Source organism: Lactuca sativa, chromosome 7 (genome assembly GCF_002870075.4).
Source record: "Lactuca sativa cultivar Salinas chromosome 7, Lsat_Salinas_v11, whole genome shotgun sequence".
NCBI classification, from domain to species: Eukaryota; Viridiplantae; Streptophyta; class Magnoliopsida; order Asterales; family Asteraceae; genus Lactuca; species Lactuca sativa.
Window position 1 is genome coordinate 73,651,683 of NC_056629.2, and position 17,089 is coordinate 73,668,771.

Consider the following 17,089-nt stretch of genomic DNA (forward strand, 5'->3'; position numbering starts at 1 on the left):
TTATTGGTTTTGGACTAAGTGTTATTTGGTATTGATAGCTTGGGGAGCCAAAGGATTAGTAGTTCGGGAATTGACAGTTAGCAGCCAGAGGATTATTTGCGAGTCTTCAAAAGTGCAAGGTGAGTCTCCTCATTGTTTGTATGGGTCTAAGGCCACAATGCCGGCCCATTTAGTTTATGTATGGTAGGAAGACCCAGGGGTAACCCTAGGCATTATGCATGAAATACCAGGAGGCGGGTCCTGGCATAACGTATGTTATTATGTATGGTAGGAAGACCCGGGGGTTAGCCCTAGGCAGTATGTATGAAAGACCAGGAGGTGGCTCCTGGCACACTGTATGCACATTAGCTAAGTAGAGTAGTATGTATTCTATTTGTCTTTGTGATACTTGCATGGAAGACCAGGAGGTGGCTCTTGGCACTATGTGCGGCACATAGCAACTTATTTGATATATGATTGATACGTATGGCTCACAGTTATGTATGGCTCAGTTGATATGTATGGTATGTGGTATCTGGGGAACTCACTAAGCTTCGTGCTTATAGTTAATAGTTTTGGTTTCAGTTACCTCTAGTTTTCAAATAAGGAGCCCGGGACGATCGCAATGCACCCACCCATATTATTCCGCTTTATGTGATCTTTGGGATTTGACTCTAATATTAGTCCAAATTAAAATGTTTTCAATGTTTGGAACAAGGTTGTTAAAGTGCTTTCGGTAAACCATTTTATAACTTATTAAATAAAAAAATGAAATTTTTGGTCTTGGATTTTGGGATGTTACAACCCTTGTTAATATCGACTTCGCCATGTCTGGTGGCCAACTTGTGGTGAAGAAGGAGAAGGACTCATCTTCTCTTACTCGAGAGAGAACCTCGATAAATCTGACTGTCAATACTCTAGGATCCCGAAAGAGGAAGTCTGATGAGAGCTTTGGGTTGGACGAGGCGCCGAGGAAGCTACTCTCTTTCTAGCAATCGTGATCTTTTACAGGTTGCTTGATCATGTTTCTTGATCCACCGAAGATCTAAAGGTTAAGCTTGACCGGGTGGAGCATTCGCTGGAGATTGAGGAGTTGATTTCTGAAGTTAATAGCTGTGTTGTTGAGTTCAACTGAGAGGTAAAGATTAAGCTGGCAGAGGATATGGAGAATGCACGATCCTAGAATGTGGAAGATTGGCATGAAACCCTTGCTAAGTTGACTGGTGAGCTTTTAAATGTTGGTCAGGATCCTGTAGAGAAGAGAAGAAAGAGACAGAGTATATCCCAGTTAGGGGTGATCAAATCTTGAATTAAGTTTGATAAATTTAAAAACAATTTTAAATTTTTGTTCTGTAAAACAATATTTTCTTTTTTATTGGGTTGGAGGGTAACCCTTTTTAATATTGATGCTTTGGTCTATCTCTTTTCTTGCATGATTGATTTGGTTACATAATCAAAATAGGTTTTCTTGAGGATCCCTAGACAATTAGGATCCTAAAGAGTTCAAGTTTTACAAGAATTATTGGGATCCTAATAATCTAGGATAGCTAATCATCTGCTAAGGGCTCTGAAACCATGAGGATCCTTAGTTAAAAAGGGTGAGCTTTTGATTATCTTCTTATAAGGATAAAATTTTGGAAATATGGATAGATAGAACCTGATGACCTTTAGGTTTAGCTTTGACCTTCTGAAGACTTTTGACTTAGTAGAAGTTTTGCATTGTAAGACTTTTAGTTTCGCGTGATCTTGAAGCTTGTATCAGGGGGATTCTTGTTTTAGGATTTCGTCAAGGAAGATCCTTTTTAGCTTCTACTTAGTGAACTGGGGAGGATTCCATCTTAGAAATCATTTGGAGGTAAATCCAATTGAGAAAACTCTTGTTTGTAACATGGCAATGCTACAAGTCTTGCATATATTCGGGGGAGTGACCCAATCTTAGTAAACTATTGGGAAAAATCCAAACCGTATGATAACATGAGAATGTTATAATCATTAGGTATTTTCTGGGGAAAATCCCAACGTGAGATAACGTGTCAGTGTTATAAACTTTAGCAAATTAGTGGAGAAAATTAATACTTAACTCTTGCTAGGGAAAATCCCAACATAGGTAATATTGGGAATGATTCCACATAGGAATTCATTGGGGAAGGTCCCAATTTATAGTTTTACTGGGGAGAATCCCAACTTAAGAATTATTGGGGATTATCTCAACTTTATATAATAACTAGGGAAAATCCCAACTTTAGACGTACTGGGGAAGATCCAAATTGAAAGTATACTAGCGAAAATCCCAACTTCAGTTGTATTGAGGAGAATTCCAACAGAAGATATACTAGGGAAAATCCCAACTTAAGTAATACTGTTGAAGCTCCTAACTTAAGATAACATGATAATGTTATAAACCTTAGAAATTTACTTGAGGATCTGAACATATGTTTTTATAAAAAAAACAAGTATAAAAGAATTTGTTAAGAACTAATTTTTGTAAATCTAAGTTCTTTAAAACTTCTTTAAATATATCAATTTAAAATAGTAAATGACTCTAAAGTGATGAAAGTTTATAAATCAACAATTGGTTTAGGATCGTGAAAAGTTTAAGATCATTAATTTTACTTAAAAAATTCAAAGTTAAGAACAAGGAAAGATGGAACCTGATTGTCTTCGAGTTTTTCATTAAGCTTCATAAGTTCTTCAATCTCATAATTACTAAGGATAAATCTCAACTTAGGAAAGAACTTAGGATCGTTGTTGACTTCTGATGATAAGATTCTTACTGATGAGGATCCTTACCGACGAGGATCCTTAATGATTAGGATCCTTAATCATAAGATCATACGGAGGAATTCCCTTCTTAGGATAACCTATTTAGGTTATAAACCTTGACAACATTCTTGGGTAACACCACAAGTTCAATCGATAACATGTTAATTTTATATGTTGCGGAAGATCCCAACTTGTGACGTATAGTGTGGGAAATATCCTTGTTCATGAAAATGTTATGATTTGTATGTATTTTCTAGGGAAAGATCCCAACGTGTGATAACATAAAGATGTTATAAACCTTATGTAATTTTTGGGGTAAGATCTCAACGTGTGATAACATGAAGATGTTATAAACTATAGATTATACTTTAGGATCTTAACATATGTTCAAAAATAAGAGGGTTGCTAAGTCACTAAAGCGTGGAATGATCCCCTGATTCAAATCCCATAGTTAGATATCGTGCGTCCAAGCGAGGTGTAGAAAGCTAAACTCGTCAGAAAGAGGTGATTAACACTTTAACCTTAGGATCTTAACATATGTTCATAAATAAGAGGGTTGCCAAGTCACTAAAGCGTGAAATCATCCCCTTACTCACATCACATAGTAAGATATCGTGCGTCCAAGCGGGGTGTGGAAACCCAAACACGGATGAGAGAGGTTATTAACTCTTTAAACCTTAGAGGGGATTAAGTACCCTTAATCGGAGAAGAGATGATCAGTCTCTATTCGTAGTGGCTAGGATCCTTGCATTTTTTCATGTTGCAAATGTTAGCTTGGGGTAGGCGTTAACTCGGCTAATGCCCCTCCGATGCTTAAGTCAGTAGTGTTCTTGGAATAAAGATATACAAAGGAAAGAAACGAGAGTACGGAGTAGGTATGTACTTTGAGGTGTATAACATTGCAGGATCTTGGCGGGATACTAGCCACTAAGCCCCCTTTCCTGCTTCTAAATCAATGAGATATGCATCACATTTCTAATCATGCAGGAAGACATCTTTCTTTATGGTTAGCCAATAGTATCCTATTATTAACACTTTAGGACATAGGGATATGCCCCCAGTGTGGTTGCTACAATCTGCTTCATGTATGTCTTTTAGAACTTGTGTAGCTTCGTGTTAGTCTTTCGCCTTTAACTGCATAGGATCCATTAAAGTGGTTAGTTATTAAAAAAAATTGACATATACCTGAAGATCCTTGACTAGCTGTAACCCCATGATCAATGCTTCATACTTTGCTTCATTGTTAGTTGCATTGAATTTATAACTAACTTCCTGGGTAGGATGTCCCCCTGTGGCGATTTTAGTATGATTCATGGGCTTGCTCCTCTAAACTTGCGAGTTCCATCTGCAAAAAGCGTTTATTTTCCCATGCTTTCTTCTTTTTGGAGTTATTGATTTTCCAATTATGCTTCGGGTTGTAGATCATCACTAAAATCAGCCATAAAGTTTGCTAGTACGTATGACTTTTTTAAGGATCCTAGTTCATATTTGATGTCATATGTGATGAGCTTTATTGACCACTTAGTTATTCTATCTGACATTTCTAGACTTCAAATGATAAGATAATTAGTTTGACATGTATAGTATGAGTTTCAAGATAATGTCTTAATTAGGTAGAAGTTGTGACTAGTTCAGGTATTTCATGATCCAATAGACTTTTACTAACATAGTTAATAGGATGTTGGTTGTCGTAAAGATCCTTATCCAGAATAGCATTTACAACATCTGAAGATACAGAAAGTTATAGGAGGAGTGGTCCCCCATTCGAAGATCCTTGGTCAGGACTTGCTTCATCAGGTAACCAAAGTACTTGCCCGCCTTTATTCCAAAGCGACATTTGGATGGGCTCAACTTCATATTGTATTCATCTAATATATCAAAGGCTCTTCAAGATCCCTAGGGTGATTTTTAGCTTTCTTAACCACCATGTCATCGATGTAGACTTCCATGGTGTCCCCCAGTTTCTCTTTTAACATCTTGTTGACTATCCTTTGGTATGTTACACCTGCATTTTTAAGACCAAATGGCAATACATACCTGTTGGAGTTACGAATTTCGTATCCTCTTAGTCGGATGGTTCCCTCTGGATCTGTTGGAATCCCGATGATGCATCCACGAATGTTAACAATTCATGACCCGTTGCCATGTCTATCATGGAGTCATTGTTCTTCTGTACTATGACCACGTTGGCCAGCCACCTTGGGAACTTAACTTCCTTGATCATTCCTCTTTTGAGAAGTTTCTCCACTTCCTCTTGAATGATCAGGTTCCTTTCAGGTGACCACTTCTTTCTATTTTGATGTATGGGCCTGAACGAAGGATCAATGTTAAGTTTATGAGTTATAATTTTCTTATATATACATGTCATATCCTCATGCTTCCATGTCACACCCCCAAACCAGACGGCGGAAACGTCTCGGGGTGGAGGACTTCATTTGTATTATCACAACACATGCATCATAGTAATCAAAGTACAAATAGCCATTGTATTTAAAAGTATAAGTATTTACATGTGTTCAATCATTGTATATTGAAACCAAAATAGTTATACAAAAGAAGAAGATATGAATCATAATAGCTCCATCTTCTCAAAAAGCTCGGGGAGTACCTATTATTATTTCCCTGAGAATACAAGTAATTTGAAAAGAGAGTATCAACAATAAGTTGAGTGAGTACTTAAGTCTTTATGTTTGAAAGGGTGTCTTTGTATCTTGAATATGAAAATCGTTCCATAAAATCCCATATTTTCTGTTATATATGAAAAGTAGTTTTATTCCCATAAAACTGTTCTATTTTGTAAACAAATGTTCTGTATTTGTAAACCTTGTAGCTGAGAATGTGCCTGGCTTCACCAGTTGTTATTGAAAACTATAATATACCATTGTACTTTGTATTTTGTAAACGGGTACTTTGAAGATGTACTTATGTTTAGTTGTTTATACACTAACGTGTTGTTAATATCTTTTTAATGAGTTATTATAACCATACTAAGACATGATCGCCTGAAACAAACACTTTGTGGGCATTTAAGCTGTTGATAACAATTGTCACTCATTGGCGTGTATGCCTGACTGTAGCTAGCAGCCTAAGTGCGGGGTTGTCAATCCTGATATAGATCTACACACAACTTGTTTCGATCCCCTAACTGGAGACTCTAGTTATAATGTCAGTACTTTACCTTGGTTGTCTAAATGAATTAAAGAACCTAAATTGAATGTCTCATAAAATGCATATAAACGTTATATGTATATTAGTCATGAAAACCCAATCATTCTGAAATAAATGATTGACAGTATGTTCTTGAATTAGTATTCTGACATGTATTTGACATTTGTAAACCCTTGATTTGTTTTGAATCAAAACTCTTGTTTCTTGTAAAACTGTGTATTCTAGTATACTTGAATCATGAATTGTTGTTCTATGTATCATAAATTATACCTATTATAATTTATATGTACTTTATGAATTGGTATTTAACTATTTTTGCATGTAATCCTTTGCTCAACATGTTACAAAGGATAATTAAACTTATGAAATAACTTTTATATTTATATACATATACAATTTTATATATAAGTAAAATTTAAACGACATTCGGACAAATAACTGGTACTATAAGTCCACATCCAAACAAGGAAAAGGACCTAGAATGAGTTATTAGTCCAAAGCCTTTTAAATCTTATTTATATTACTATATATATATATATATATATATATATATATATATATATATATATATATATATATATATATATATATATATATATATATATACAAATCTGAATTTTTGGGAAAAAAATATAAGTTTATAAAAGAGTTCAATATTTGGAGTATTTTTGATGCTTTAAAATCGTTTTATCGTGATTTGAAATCATTTATTTGTAACACAAATTTCTTGCGTTATACTTGTATTTCCCCCCTTAAACAGTAGAAATTATGAAAATACGGGGGTATAAACTCACTTGATAAGTGGTAATTTGGACAGCATTTCGTTTCCTAGAAAGGAGTTTATTTGACGAAAATATGACTTTAATTGGGCAGAGTTTCGACTAGAGAGAGGTTGTTTTTCTCGGGAATCTCGGGGCTTCAAGTCTTTCTTAGAGTTTGAAATAAGATATCGGGGCTTTAGGGGTTGTATAAAAGTTTGTGGAAGTGAGAGAAGTGAAAAGATATGAAAAATGGGGTGAAAAAGTGTAAAAATCCGAGAAGTCTCGCACCCTTTATATAAGGGTGCGAGGGTGCGATCCGAGGCTCGGTCGTGTTGGCTTCTGAGTAGACCGAACTTCGGTCCATTGGGGAGGTGCCACGAGGGTCCGAGGGGTGTCCCAGAAGTGTCTCCTGCGAGGGTGTCTGTAGGTAAGTGGACCGCGACTTTGGTCGAATCAGAAGGCGCCACGCGAGACTGTGGTCCAATCAGAAGAGAACACATGTCTGACACGGGGAGGCCTCGCATGCAAGATGACGTGGCAGAAGGGTGACCATGCGATTTTTCCCGGCTTTCCATATTTTCTCGGTTTTTGAGCCAAAAACTTCTAAAATTCATAACTTTTGCATACGAACTCCGTTTTTGACGTTCTGTATATGCACGCGTAGGTAAAATTATACTCTACGACTTTTGTTTAGACTTCGTCGGCTAATTTTGAAGTTATTTTTAATATTATTATTTTTAACGGACCGGGACAGGAAAATCCGTTAAAAATTCATAACTTCTTCATCCGACGTTCGTTTTTGTCTGTCTTTTCACCGTTGTACTACTATTGACCAGACCTTCAATTCTCGTTTAGGTTGTGTCGGCTAAAAAACAATCGATCTTTATTTCAAGTTTTTAGTTGTACACTGCTATACTGAAACTTAGAAAAATCATAACTTCCTCATATGAAATCAGATTTTAGCGTTCTTTTTATGAAAGTTCTCGGTTTAACATAAACTACAACTTTCATTTAGATTGTTAAGAATAAAAAGCCTTTTATTGAAATTTTATTTTTTACACTGAACAGTGTTTTACCGGTTTTGTCGCGGATCTTCGATTGGTCATAACTTCTTCGTTATAACTCGGATTTTTGTGTTCTTTATATTTTTGGAAACCTTGTTACAATCTCTACCACTTGGTTCATCCCAATCGAGATTGTTTAATACTTTATTTTTGAGGGTCAATTATGTAAATATACACAGTATGCTAAAACTTCTCTTTATTATTTTAAAAAGAAGTACAAATTGACCTACACTATTACATAGGTTTGAAATAACGGTTTGTTACAATCCAAGCCAAGGTCTTACTTCTATCTTTTAAGAACTTTGTAAGTTCTAGCTCGATTTGTTATGGTATTGAGGATCCTATGAGGACATTGGCCTCATGATCCTCAGGGTTTAGGGGTATTTACTTCACATCATGTTCTCTTGCTTCCAATACACCTCGTTCCCCTGCTTTAATTGTTATGCTTGTCGTGGTACTTACGAAGGCTTCATTGAGGTCTTGTAGCATTCTTTGGATTCTTGTTGATCATCGATTATCTTCACTGTCCCCTAAGGGGTAGGCATCTTGACGTGTTATTGGAATGTCGTTGGAACTGCTTTCACGTCATGGATCCAGGGCCTACCTAATGTAACATTGTAGGAAGACAAAGCATTAATAGCACAAGAGTGTTACGTTGAATTTACCCCTCTGGTGTAGACGTGTAGCTCAATCTCTCCAATAGTATGTTTTGTTTCACCGTTGAATCCTATTATTATTAAGGATCGCTTTATTATCTTGGATTCTGGAATGTTCATCCTGGTCAGAGCATCTAAGAGTATGATGTTCACTGAGGATCCTTCATCCACCAGGATCCTTGTGTTATCGAAGTCTTCTTCCAGGGTCTTTCTTCTTTCTCTTTTTTTTATACCACAGCGTGTCTTTTTTCTGTAGAGTAAGAAGTTCCACAAATATTAGAACCCCTTAAGATAACATTAATTACCTTGGCGTTTAAAGGAAGGGATTCTAGTTTTTCCAGGATCTTCGCAAGATCATGTTCTTTTTCCTTCAATCTTTCTTTTCGTCTTCCTAGGATCTCTTTTAGATGTCCTTTGCTTAGGAGATAGCTAATCTCCTTTCTGAGGGCTACACAATCCTTGGTGATGTGGCTGAAATCTTTACAGTATGTTCACCATTTAGACTTGTCTTTCCAGCCACTTGATTTCTCTCCTTTCCTTGGCCACCTTGCTTTCTCTCCAAGATCCTGCATGGTAAAGATTAGACCTTCTTCAAGTCTAATGAACCTCGATTTTCTACTTTTAACTTCATCATTGTCCTACACAGGGTCATTATTATATCCTCATTAAAGGGATGATCCTTCTTTAAATCCATCTTGGAGGCTTCTACTACAATGACAATGTCGATATTAGGAATATTCAGCTCTTCCTTGCCAAACCTGCTTACAAAATCTCTAAAGGATTTGTTAGGATCCTGGAGTACTCAATGGAGATTACTAGTGATCTTTTGAATGTCCTGTTATAAGAAAATCGGCTATTGAAAATATTAACTAAATGAGCAAAACAAGCAATAAAGAGGAACACTAAGAAGCCATTTCAAGGTTGATCCTATGAGGGTGGAACCAAAACAGGCTTCCTATAGATATGTGGGAATGGTGATGATCTCCATTCTTTCTCTGTATTATGCCACGTATTCTTCGGGGTCAGTGGTTCCATCGTAAGGCTTCATGTTGGGAGTTTGGAAGCGCTTTGGGACTTTAGCTATCGCAGGAGCAAATCTTGAGATTATGTGGCTCGTTAGAGATACCTCTAGTATAGGTTGGACCATTCCAGGTAGACTTGAGATCATTTCCCTTAACTACCGAAGTTCCTTGCCCATGATCAGGCTTATTCCTATATCAAGGTCCATGGAGTTAGTATTAAAATTATTATTATTCACGAAGTTACCAGGATCCTTGTTATCGAGAGTGATGAAGATTTTGTCGGGATCCTGGATCACATGGGCTTTCTCGTTTGGAGTTACACCCCAAGTGGGAGTAGGTGTCGGTGTTGAGTATCCTATTTCCCAGCGGTTTCTAGAGGATCCTATCTCACAACGATTTCCTGAGGATCCTACATCGTCGAAGTTTAGGATCTTGGATTGCAAGATCGAGGGTTCTGCTCCTTGGGGTTTATGGATCTCCTCCCTAGTTCATTCCATCTCCTTGAGTGTAGTCATGTTTTCTTCCTGTTGTTGGTTTAGTTAATGCTTTACCATCTTCCCCATGGAGAAGAGTTCGTTGTTACAGAATAGGAGGATCCTGGAATCTCAAGGATTCCGGATTCACATGGATGATAATCATAGATGTGTACTTTCTAGAGGTACCTGGAGTTTTCCTCTAACTAGGAGGTCCTTTTGGAGGTGGTGGAAGATTTTTTTGAGGAAATTGGGGGGAATCGAGGAAGAAGATAAAGTTGGTTGTGTAGAAATAAATTTCGAGAATTAAGAATACCACAGCCCCACGGTGGGCGCCAAATTGTTTTGGTCAAAAATTGACAAAGTGGATATTAACCAAATTGTATGAGAGGCTGTGGTGTTATAGGTGAACTGATTAACGAAATTAGAACAGAATTGCACAAGTGGTTTACAAAGAAATCCTTTGATCCTTGCTAGGATATGCGTCATAAAACCTTAGGCGGTGATAATGATCACCTTCCTTGTATGATCTTATTGATTTGAACATAAATTACATAGATGAGCTTGATAATACGATTACAAATGATAAAGTGAGTCTAGATGAGTAAGGTGTCAAAGAATTGTCCCCGTTGTGTGTGTTTTACAAGTGTATTTATAGTCTAGATTAAGTAACTAAATGTCCAATATTTCTGGGATCCTGTTGAACTGGTATTTAAAATGTGCTTTGACTTGGTATTTTCGGGTCTTAAGACTGGTTCGACTGATTCTTCATTGTGAATGAGTCCCATGTTGACCATTTATGCACATGTGATAACTAAACAAGAAATATAGACGTTAAACTTATTAGGAAATAATAATGGCATTGTTCAGGATCCTAATATATGTTCGGGATCCTAAGACTCCTTTAAGATCCGGGATCTTGTATAGGTTTAAGGATCCTTTGATTTCTTTTAGATCCGGGAACCTAGATAGGATTGAGGATCTTGGTTCTAACACAAGCTATGCCCGTTATTTAGAGGATTTTATCTTAGATTGATCAAGTAAATCGCTCTCATAACCTAGACATAGGTATTGCCGAGTTGGCTTATGTTTATGATCTTTCTACTTTTGGGAATTCTTGTTTTTTTTCTCAAAGTTAAAACTAATAAATCTCTTCTTATCCTGAAATCAAAACACAATGATGGAGCCAAGAAAGAAAAATACTTTTTAGTGAGACGTCACTCCATTGTTGTCGGGGATCTCTTGCCCAAATCTTGGGTTAAAAGGGTAGGATTTATTCTTAAGGATCCACGGATTAAATTTACTTATTTTGTGCATTTTGATGTAGGTTTCAAGTTTGGAGAAGCTTTTTCCGTTGTTGAGGATACTGAGGATAAGATCATGAGTTTCCTTGATTTACCTGCAAACATCAGATCATTCAAGTTTGAGTACCCTAGCTTTCAAGAAGGTTCATCTACCACAACTTCAATGGCCATCGGTAAGGATCCTTCCTAGTGTATTTATCTATTTTGACCTTAGAATCCTAAACTTATGAGGATCCTTCTCGATATGTAGGATCTAAAGCTACCCGTTATAGTGCTCGATTTTCTTTATCTGATCTTGAAGATGACATGTCTAGCAGCCTCCTTGTGGTGAAGAAGGAAAAGGTACTTCCCTCCCTCCCTCCTAAGAGGACTCAACTTGATCATGTTGTGAAGACTCCATCATCTTGTATGAGGAAATCATCTGATGCCTGGCATCATGAGAATCTTGGAATAGATGAGGCGCTAAAGAAACTGATCTCCTTCTCCCAATCCGTAAGTATTCTTGCGTAATGTTCGTTTAATTTTATTTTTTACTTACCGTTGCTCTTCTTAGGTCGCTGATCATGTCGCTCACTTTAATGAGTTTTCGGAAATACATAAATGCATAGTTGTGGTTCGTCAATTAGCTTACAGTTTCGTTTTTTATCCATGGGACGAATATTTTCAAATGTACGAGCAGGTAACTAGGGACAGTTTGGATGAGTTTTGCAGATGCGTTGTTGCTATTTATGGTCCAAGATATTTGCGTAAACCCACTTTTACCGACGTTCAATATATGCTCGTCATGCGAGTGTTCATGGCTTTCCTAGGATGCTTGGAAGTTTGGATTGTCTTCATTGGGCATGGGGTAGTTGTCTTAATGCATGGGAAGGGAAATTTACACGGGGTGATAAAGGTCACCCCACAATCAAACTTAAAGTTGTTGTGTCACAAGATCTTTGGAGGCATGTATTTTTTAGTGCTTCTGGTTCAAACAATGATATTAATGTTTTAAACACGTCACTCATATTTAATGGGTTTTGTGATGGGTCTGCACCTAACTGTCCATTTCAAGTAAATGGAACGACGTATGATTATTGGTATTATCTTGCTGATGGTATATACCCTGAATTTGTTGTGTTTGTGAAAACGTTAACATGTCCAGGTGATCCAAAACGTATAAAGTATAAAACATTCCAAGAAAATGCTAGGAAGGACATCGAATGAGCATTTGGAGCTCTCAAGAAAGCATTGGTGCGAACTACAGCATCCAACACGTCCTCGAACAGTGGAAAAGTTCGATCATATTATGTATGTGTGTATCATTTTACATAGTATAATTTTAGAAGACGAGTGCAAAATAATTTGACAATATCAAGAAAATGAAAATGCATCCTCAAGTGTGTCAATACCAATTGGTTCCCACGTATGGCGCGCAAGAAGAATAGCGATACGTGACAATCAAAAACATCACGAGTTTTCACAACGAATTGGTGGAGCAAATATATAATTATATATCTAGTTAATAAAATTGATGAAATCAGCCAAGTGACAATGATATCGCCGAATATTCAAACCGAAAGATTTTATGTTATTTGGATTATCTATGTGATTTTTATATTTTTGAGTTAAAAAAAAATTGGTAGGTAACACACCAATCATAGATAAATTGTTGCAAAAATAATAAAAGCTTAGATGACACCTATATAACATATTTTTATCATTAACAAAAACATCATTGTATTCTTTCTTTAACCTTGACATAATACATAATTTATATGGGGTCTAGGTCCAATAAAAAAAGTAAAAAACAACTAATATATTAATATATCAAGTATGCATTCAGTCGGGAGGTTAAAGATGATATATATCTTCAAACTTCAAAACACGTTTAGTAATTAGTAGTGAATAATTTTTAAGTTTATAAAATCATAAAGGAATGACAATAAGTTATTTACTCATAGAAAATATTTAGTTCCATTTGATATGATTCCGTATTCCAGATCATCTTTTTTATTTGTTAGCCCAATTAAATAATTAAGGCTTATCCTTGATTGATCTTCTAAAAATATCAAAAGAAGAGGTGATGAAGGCTTCTATACATATTTGGTTCCCGAGTGTGTGATTGTGTCTTATCGTCAATATAATTTTAAAATCCTTTTATTGTCATAATCAAATTCCAAAAATTAGGGCATGAAAATTTTAGTGAAGCATGGATTATCATGTATAAAACACCAAAATAAAACTTAGATAACAATAACTTAAATTAAACCATGCTTCATACCATATGTTGAATTTATAGGCATAATCACATGATCAATTCAACATATACTTGATAAATCTTAAACTAAATGAAAAACATTTACTTCGAGAAGATGATATCAGTTGATTTGGAGGATGACAATTCCATGATGTTTTTTCACTTCCCGTAATGATGTCTTATCGATCAATTTGATGGATGGATAACACACATGAGATCATGGTGTTTATATGGAGAGAAATAATTTATGTTAGATGAGATGAAGCAATTTAGATTCCGTTTCTCTCACAATTATATGTTTAATTTATCAATTACACCGTATGAATAAGTTATAGAACCACACAGATTTAGTCCTTTAAATTAACAAAAAAAAATTATGTCCATCATACTGTATATATATAAGTCTAAAGACTTGTCATGTCATTATGAAAAATATTACGATACATAATATAATTGTATCAACGCATAAAAAGATTACAAAATAATTTGATGATCACATTAATGAGTTATTTTCAAGCAATTCAAACAAAAGTTTTTTTACACATGCACGAATGTGTTGAAGCATATAATTTGGTGCTTACAAAGTACCAACTCTTTTCAACTTCATCTTTCAAAGTCATAATCTATCCAACTCGTTTCATATATCGAAGATGATTACGGGGGATGTTCGGATACCCCACATTCTACATTTGGTTATTGTGTTTTCTTTTGTGAGATAACCTTATTTTTCATGGTCCTCCAAGTGACAGCCTATTTTATCACAATTAAGTGTTGAACTAGTATCTCGAGGTTGCACAAATGTTGTTTTCGAATCATGTACGTTACACAATCTTTTTCTTGAGCTACGTTGCACCATTATCTATCGTGACAATGTAAGTATTATTTACCTCTCATAATCTAATTCAACTTCAACGAAAAAAACATATTGTAACATATATATATTCATTTTGTTCGGATAAAAGTGGCTTGTGAAGAATTTTGGGTTTTACATATCTCGTCGTGATATCAACTTGTTGATATCTTTAGAAAAAATTACCTTGCTTACTCTTTTATGTTTTTCAAGACAATCTTAACAGCTGATGACCTCCGGGTAAGACTACGGAAACTATTAGTCAATATCTTTATTACTATTAAATAATTGTATTTGTATTTGCTTAGGACTCAAGCTATCGGATATTAGGAAACATCTTGTATATAAATAGTTTATATATAGCGTACGTTAATTATTAATCAATGGATCAAGGCATTCAGTCCAATACAACCCTCAACCCGTTTAATTTACCACTTCCAATTGTCATAATAGAATATAATTAAATATTTGGTCGCTTATTATAATTCGAAAAATTAATCCTAAACTCATTCCTCACGTGTCTTGGAGATGGAAAATATGATGAAAAAACACAAAGGAATTACAAGAAAAGCTACTACTTTGAGTAAATCTTCGGTTTCTTTTGAGATCACCCCAATTCTTGACCAGTCTCCACTATACCTGCAATTTCAACAAGATTATATATATATATATATATATATATATATATATATATATATATATATATATATATATATATATATATATATATATATATATATATATATATATATATATATATATATATAACACGTTTGCAGTCTTAAACGAAGGTATAAGGAGAAAAAAGATAGATTAATTACCCAGCATCAATGAATCCCAATCCAAGAACAGCAACAGCCGCTTGAGAAACAATCTTCAATGAAGAATTGAGCGTTGACTTTTGAGAAAAGTTATCCTTTTTTGCCATTGAAATTCTTGGTTTTCCATTGATGTTCTTCTTCGACTTGGCCTTCACCTTCACCTTCACACAAAAGGAAGAGAAAAGGGTGGTTAAGATGACACCTTTGTGTGTGGTCAGCATTTTGCAATGTGTTTGCTTTGATGTGGAAGTGTGGTGGTATATGTATCATGCCTAGGTGGTTGTACTATATGCATACATGATTGTAACATGAACATTGTACTTCAACAACTTTCTGTACATTATATTGGCTGACAAAAGACGAGTGACAATATTGAAATTGATCCCATTTATGTATGTAGTATTTTCAAGTATATAAAAGTCGTGAGAATATGGTAATTTCATTTTTTATAATTATTTTATAACATTTTTATTATAATATACTAGTTGTGAAAGTCATATATTATATTTAGATTAATTTTAAAAAAATATATATAAATGTCTAAATAATTGAGAACTTTGAATTTATAAGAAAATAAGAAAAATAATGAATTATTAAAATTTAAATGTTTTTTATCTTTTAAATTTAAATAAATAATTTAAATGAATAAACAAAAGAAACTAATAAACTTTAATTTAAAATTTTTTAAATTAAAAGGTAAGCTCATTAATAAAATTGATATCCATTTATTACTATATTTATTGTAATTATTACATTAAAAAATATTATATGAAAATTAATAAAATAGAAAAACCCATAAAATGATATGTGGAAAAAATTAATTCATAATTATCACAAATTAACATTTGTCAAATTGGATGAGAGCATATCATGTGGTCAAAAAGTTTTTTATTTATTAGGAAGAATTGATTGAAGTTACATAAGTTATATTTTAAAAATTAAAAGAAAAAAAATTGCAATTTATACTCTACTCTAACCTAATTAATCTTAGGTTACAGGGTCATTATTATTTGACTAACTTTTTATCTAATCATTTGACTAACTATTATTTTTTACTTTATTATAACATAATCATTAAGTTAACTTTATTGTTTAATTATTATATTATTATTGTTAACCTTATTATTCAATCATTGTAACATTACTAACTTTATTATTATTATTATTATTAATTTTCAAAATTATTTTTTTATAAGATAAATAAGACAACGATATAAATTTTTTAATAAGATAATAATATAAATAGTACTACAAGAAAAATATATTCAAAATAAATCATCATCGATCTTTTTTTTCTTTTAAATTTCAAATATTACATAGCAAAATTTTGAAACAAAAATAAGCAACACCTAATCATTTAAAGTCATAAAAGATCTTTCAGTAGGTAGGTTTCAGATGCTTATAAAATTCTAGCCGCGACTTATACATAGTTTGTCATTCGGTTGCTGATAGGGCTTTGTGGCGGATCCACAATGTCGCAATGGGAGGCATTGGGTACTCTCCTTCCAATTGTACCATCACATAATGATTGGTGTACACAAGTGAAAATGTAAGGACCCGATGATTTTGAAACTCTCTATGACCTTTCCAAAGAGGAAAAAAAAGTTACAGGGCCTTCAGTGGTCAAAATTGAACGATCACGCCAAACCGATTGGCTATCAAGATGCAGGCATAAGCATCCAATGTTTTGTTGGTGCTGACTTAGTCTTTATAAAGAAAGACAATGAAGTAACTACTTCATCGCATCCAACGAAAACTCTTGCATAGTCTTCATATGAACTCAACAACTCGTTTAACAATTGTTAACGAATGTAAAGCCACTGATCTTCACCATATCCATGACAAAAGGCTATTGATCGAAAACAACAATTTCCATCACCCAATACATTTTGTATATGTGTGATGTATGGATGAAATATAGATGGAATTTCCTCCAACAATGAATTATGTCCCAATGGTGGTTCCTCGTTCAAGTCAATCTTATATGAG

At 34.4% G+C, this 17,089-nt stretch overlaps 1 protein-coding gene across 1 annotated transcript; it reads right to left on the bottom strand.

The window, feature by feature from the left end:
- Positions 1 to 14,675: 14,675 nt before the first annotated feature.
- Positions 14,676 to 15,340, bottom strand: LOC111889286 (uncharacterized). Its single transcript, XM_023885422.3, has 2 exons — positions 15,101 to 15,340; positions 14,676 to 14,918 (listed from the first exon to the last, which is right to left on the bottom strand). The coding sequence occupies exons 1-2, from the start codon at positions 15,319 to 15,321 to the stop codon at positions 14,786 to 14,788; spliced, it is 354 nt and encodes a 117-aa protein (XP_023741190.1). The 5' UTR covers positions 15,322 to 15,340; the 3' UTR covers positions 14,676 to 14,785.
- Positions 15,341 to 17,089: the final 1,749 nt, after the last annotated feature.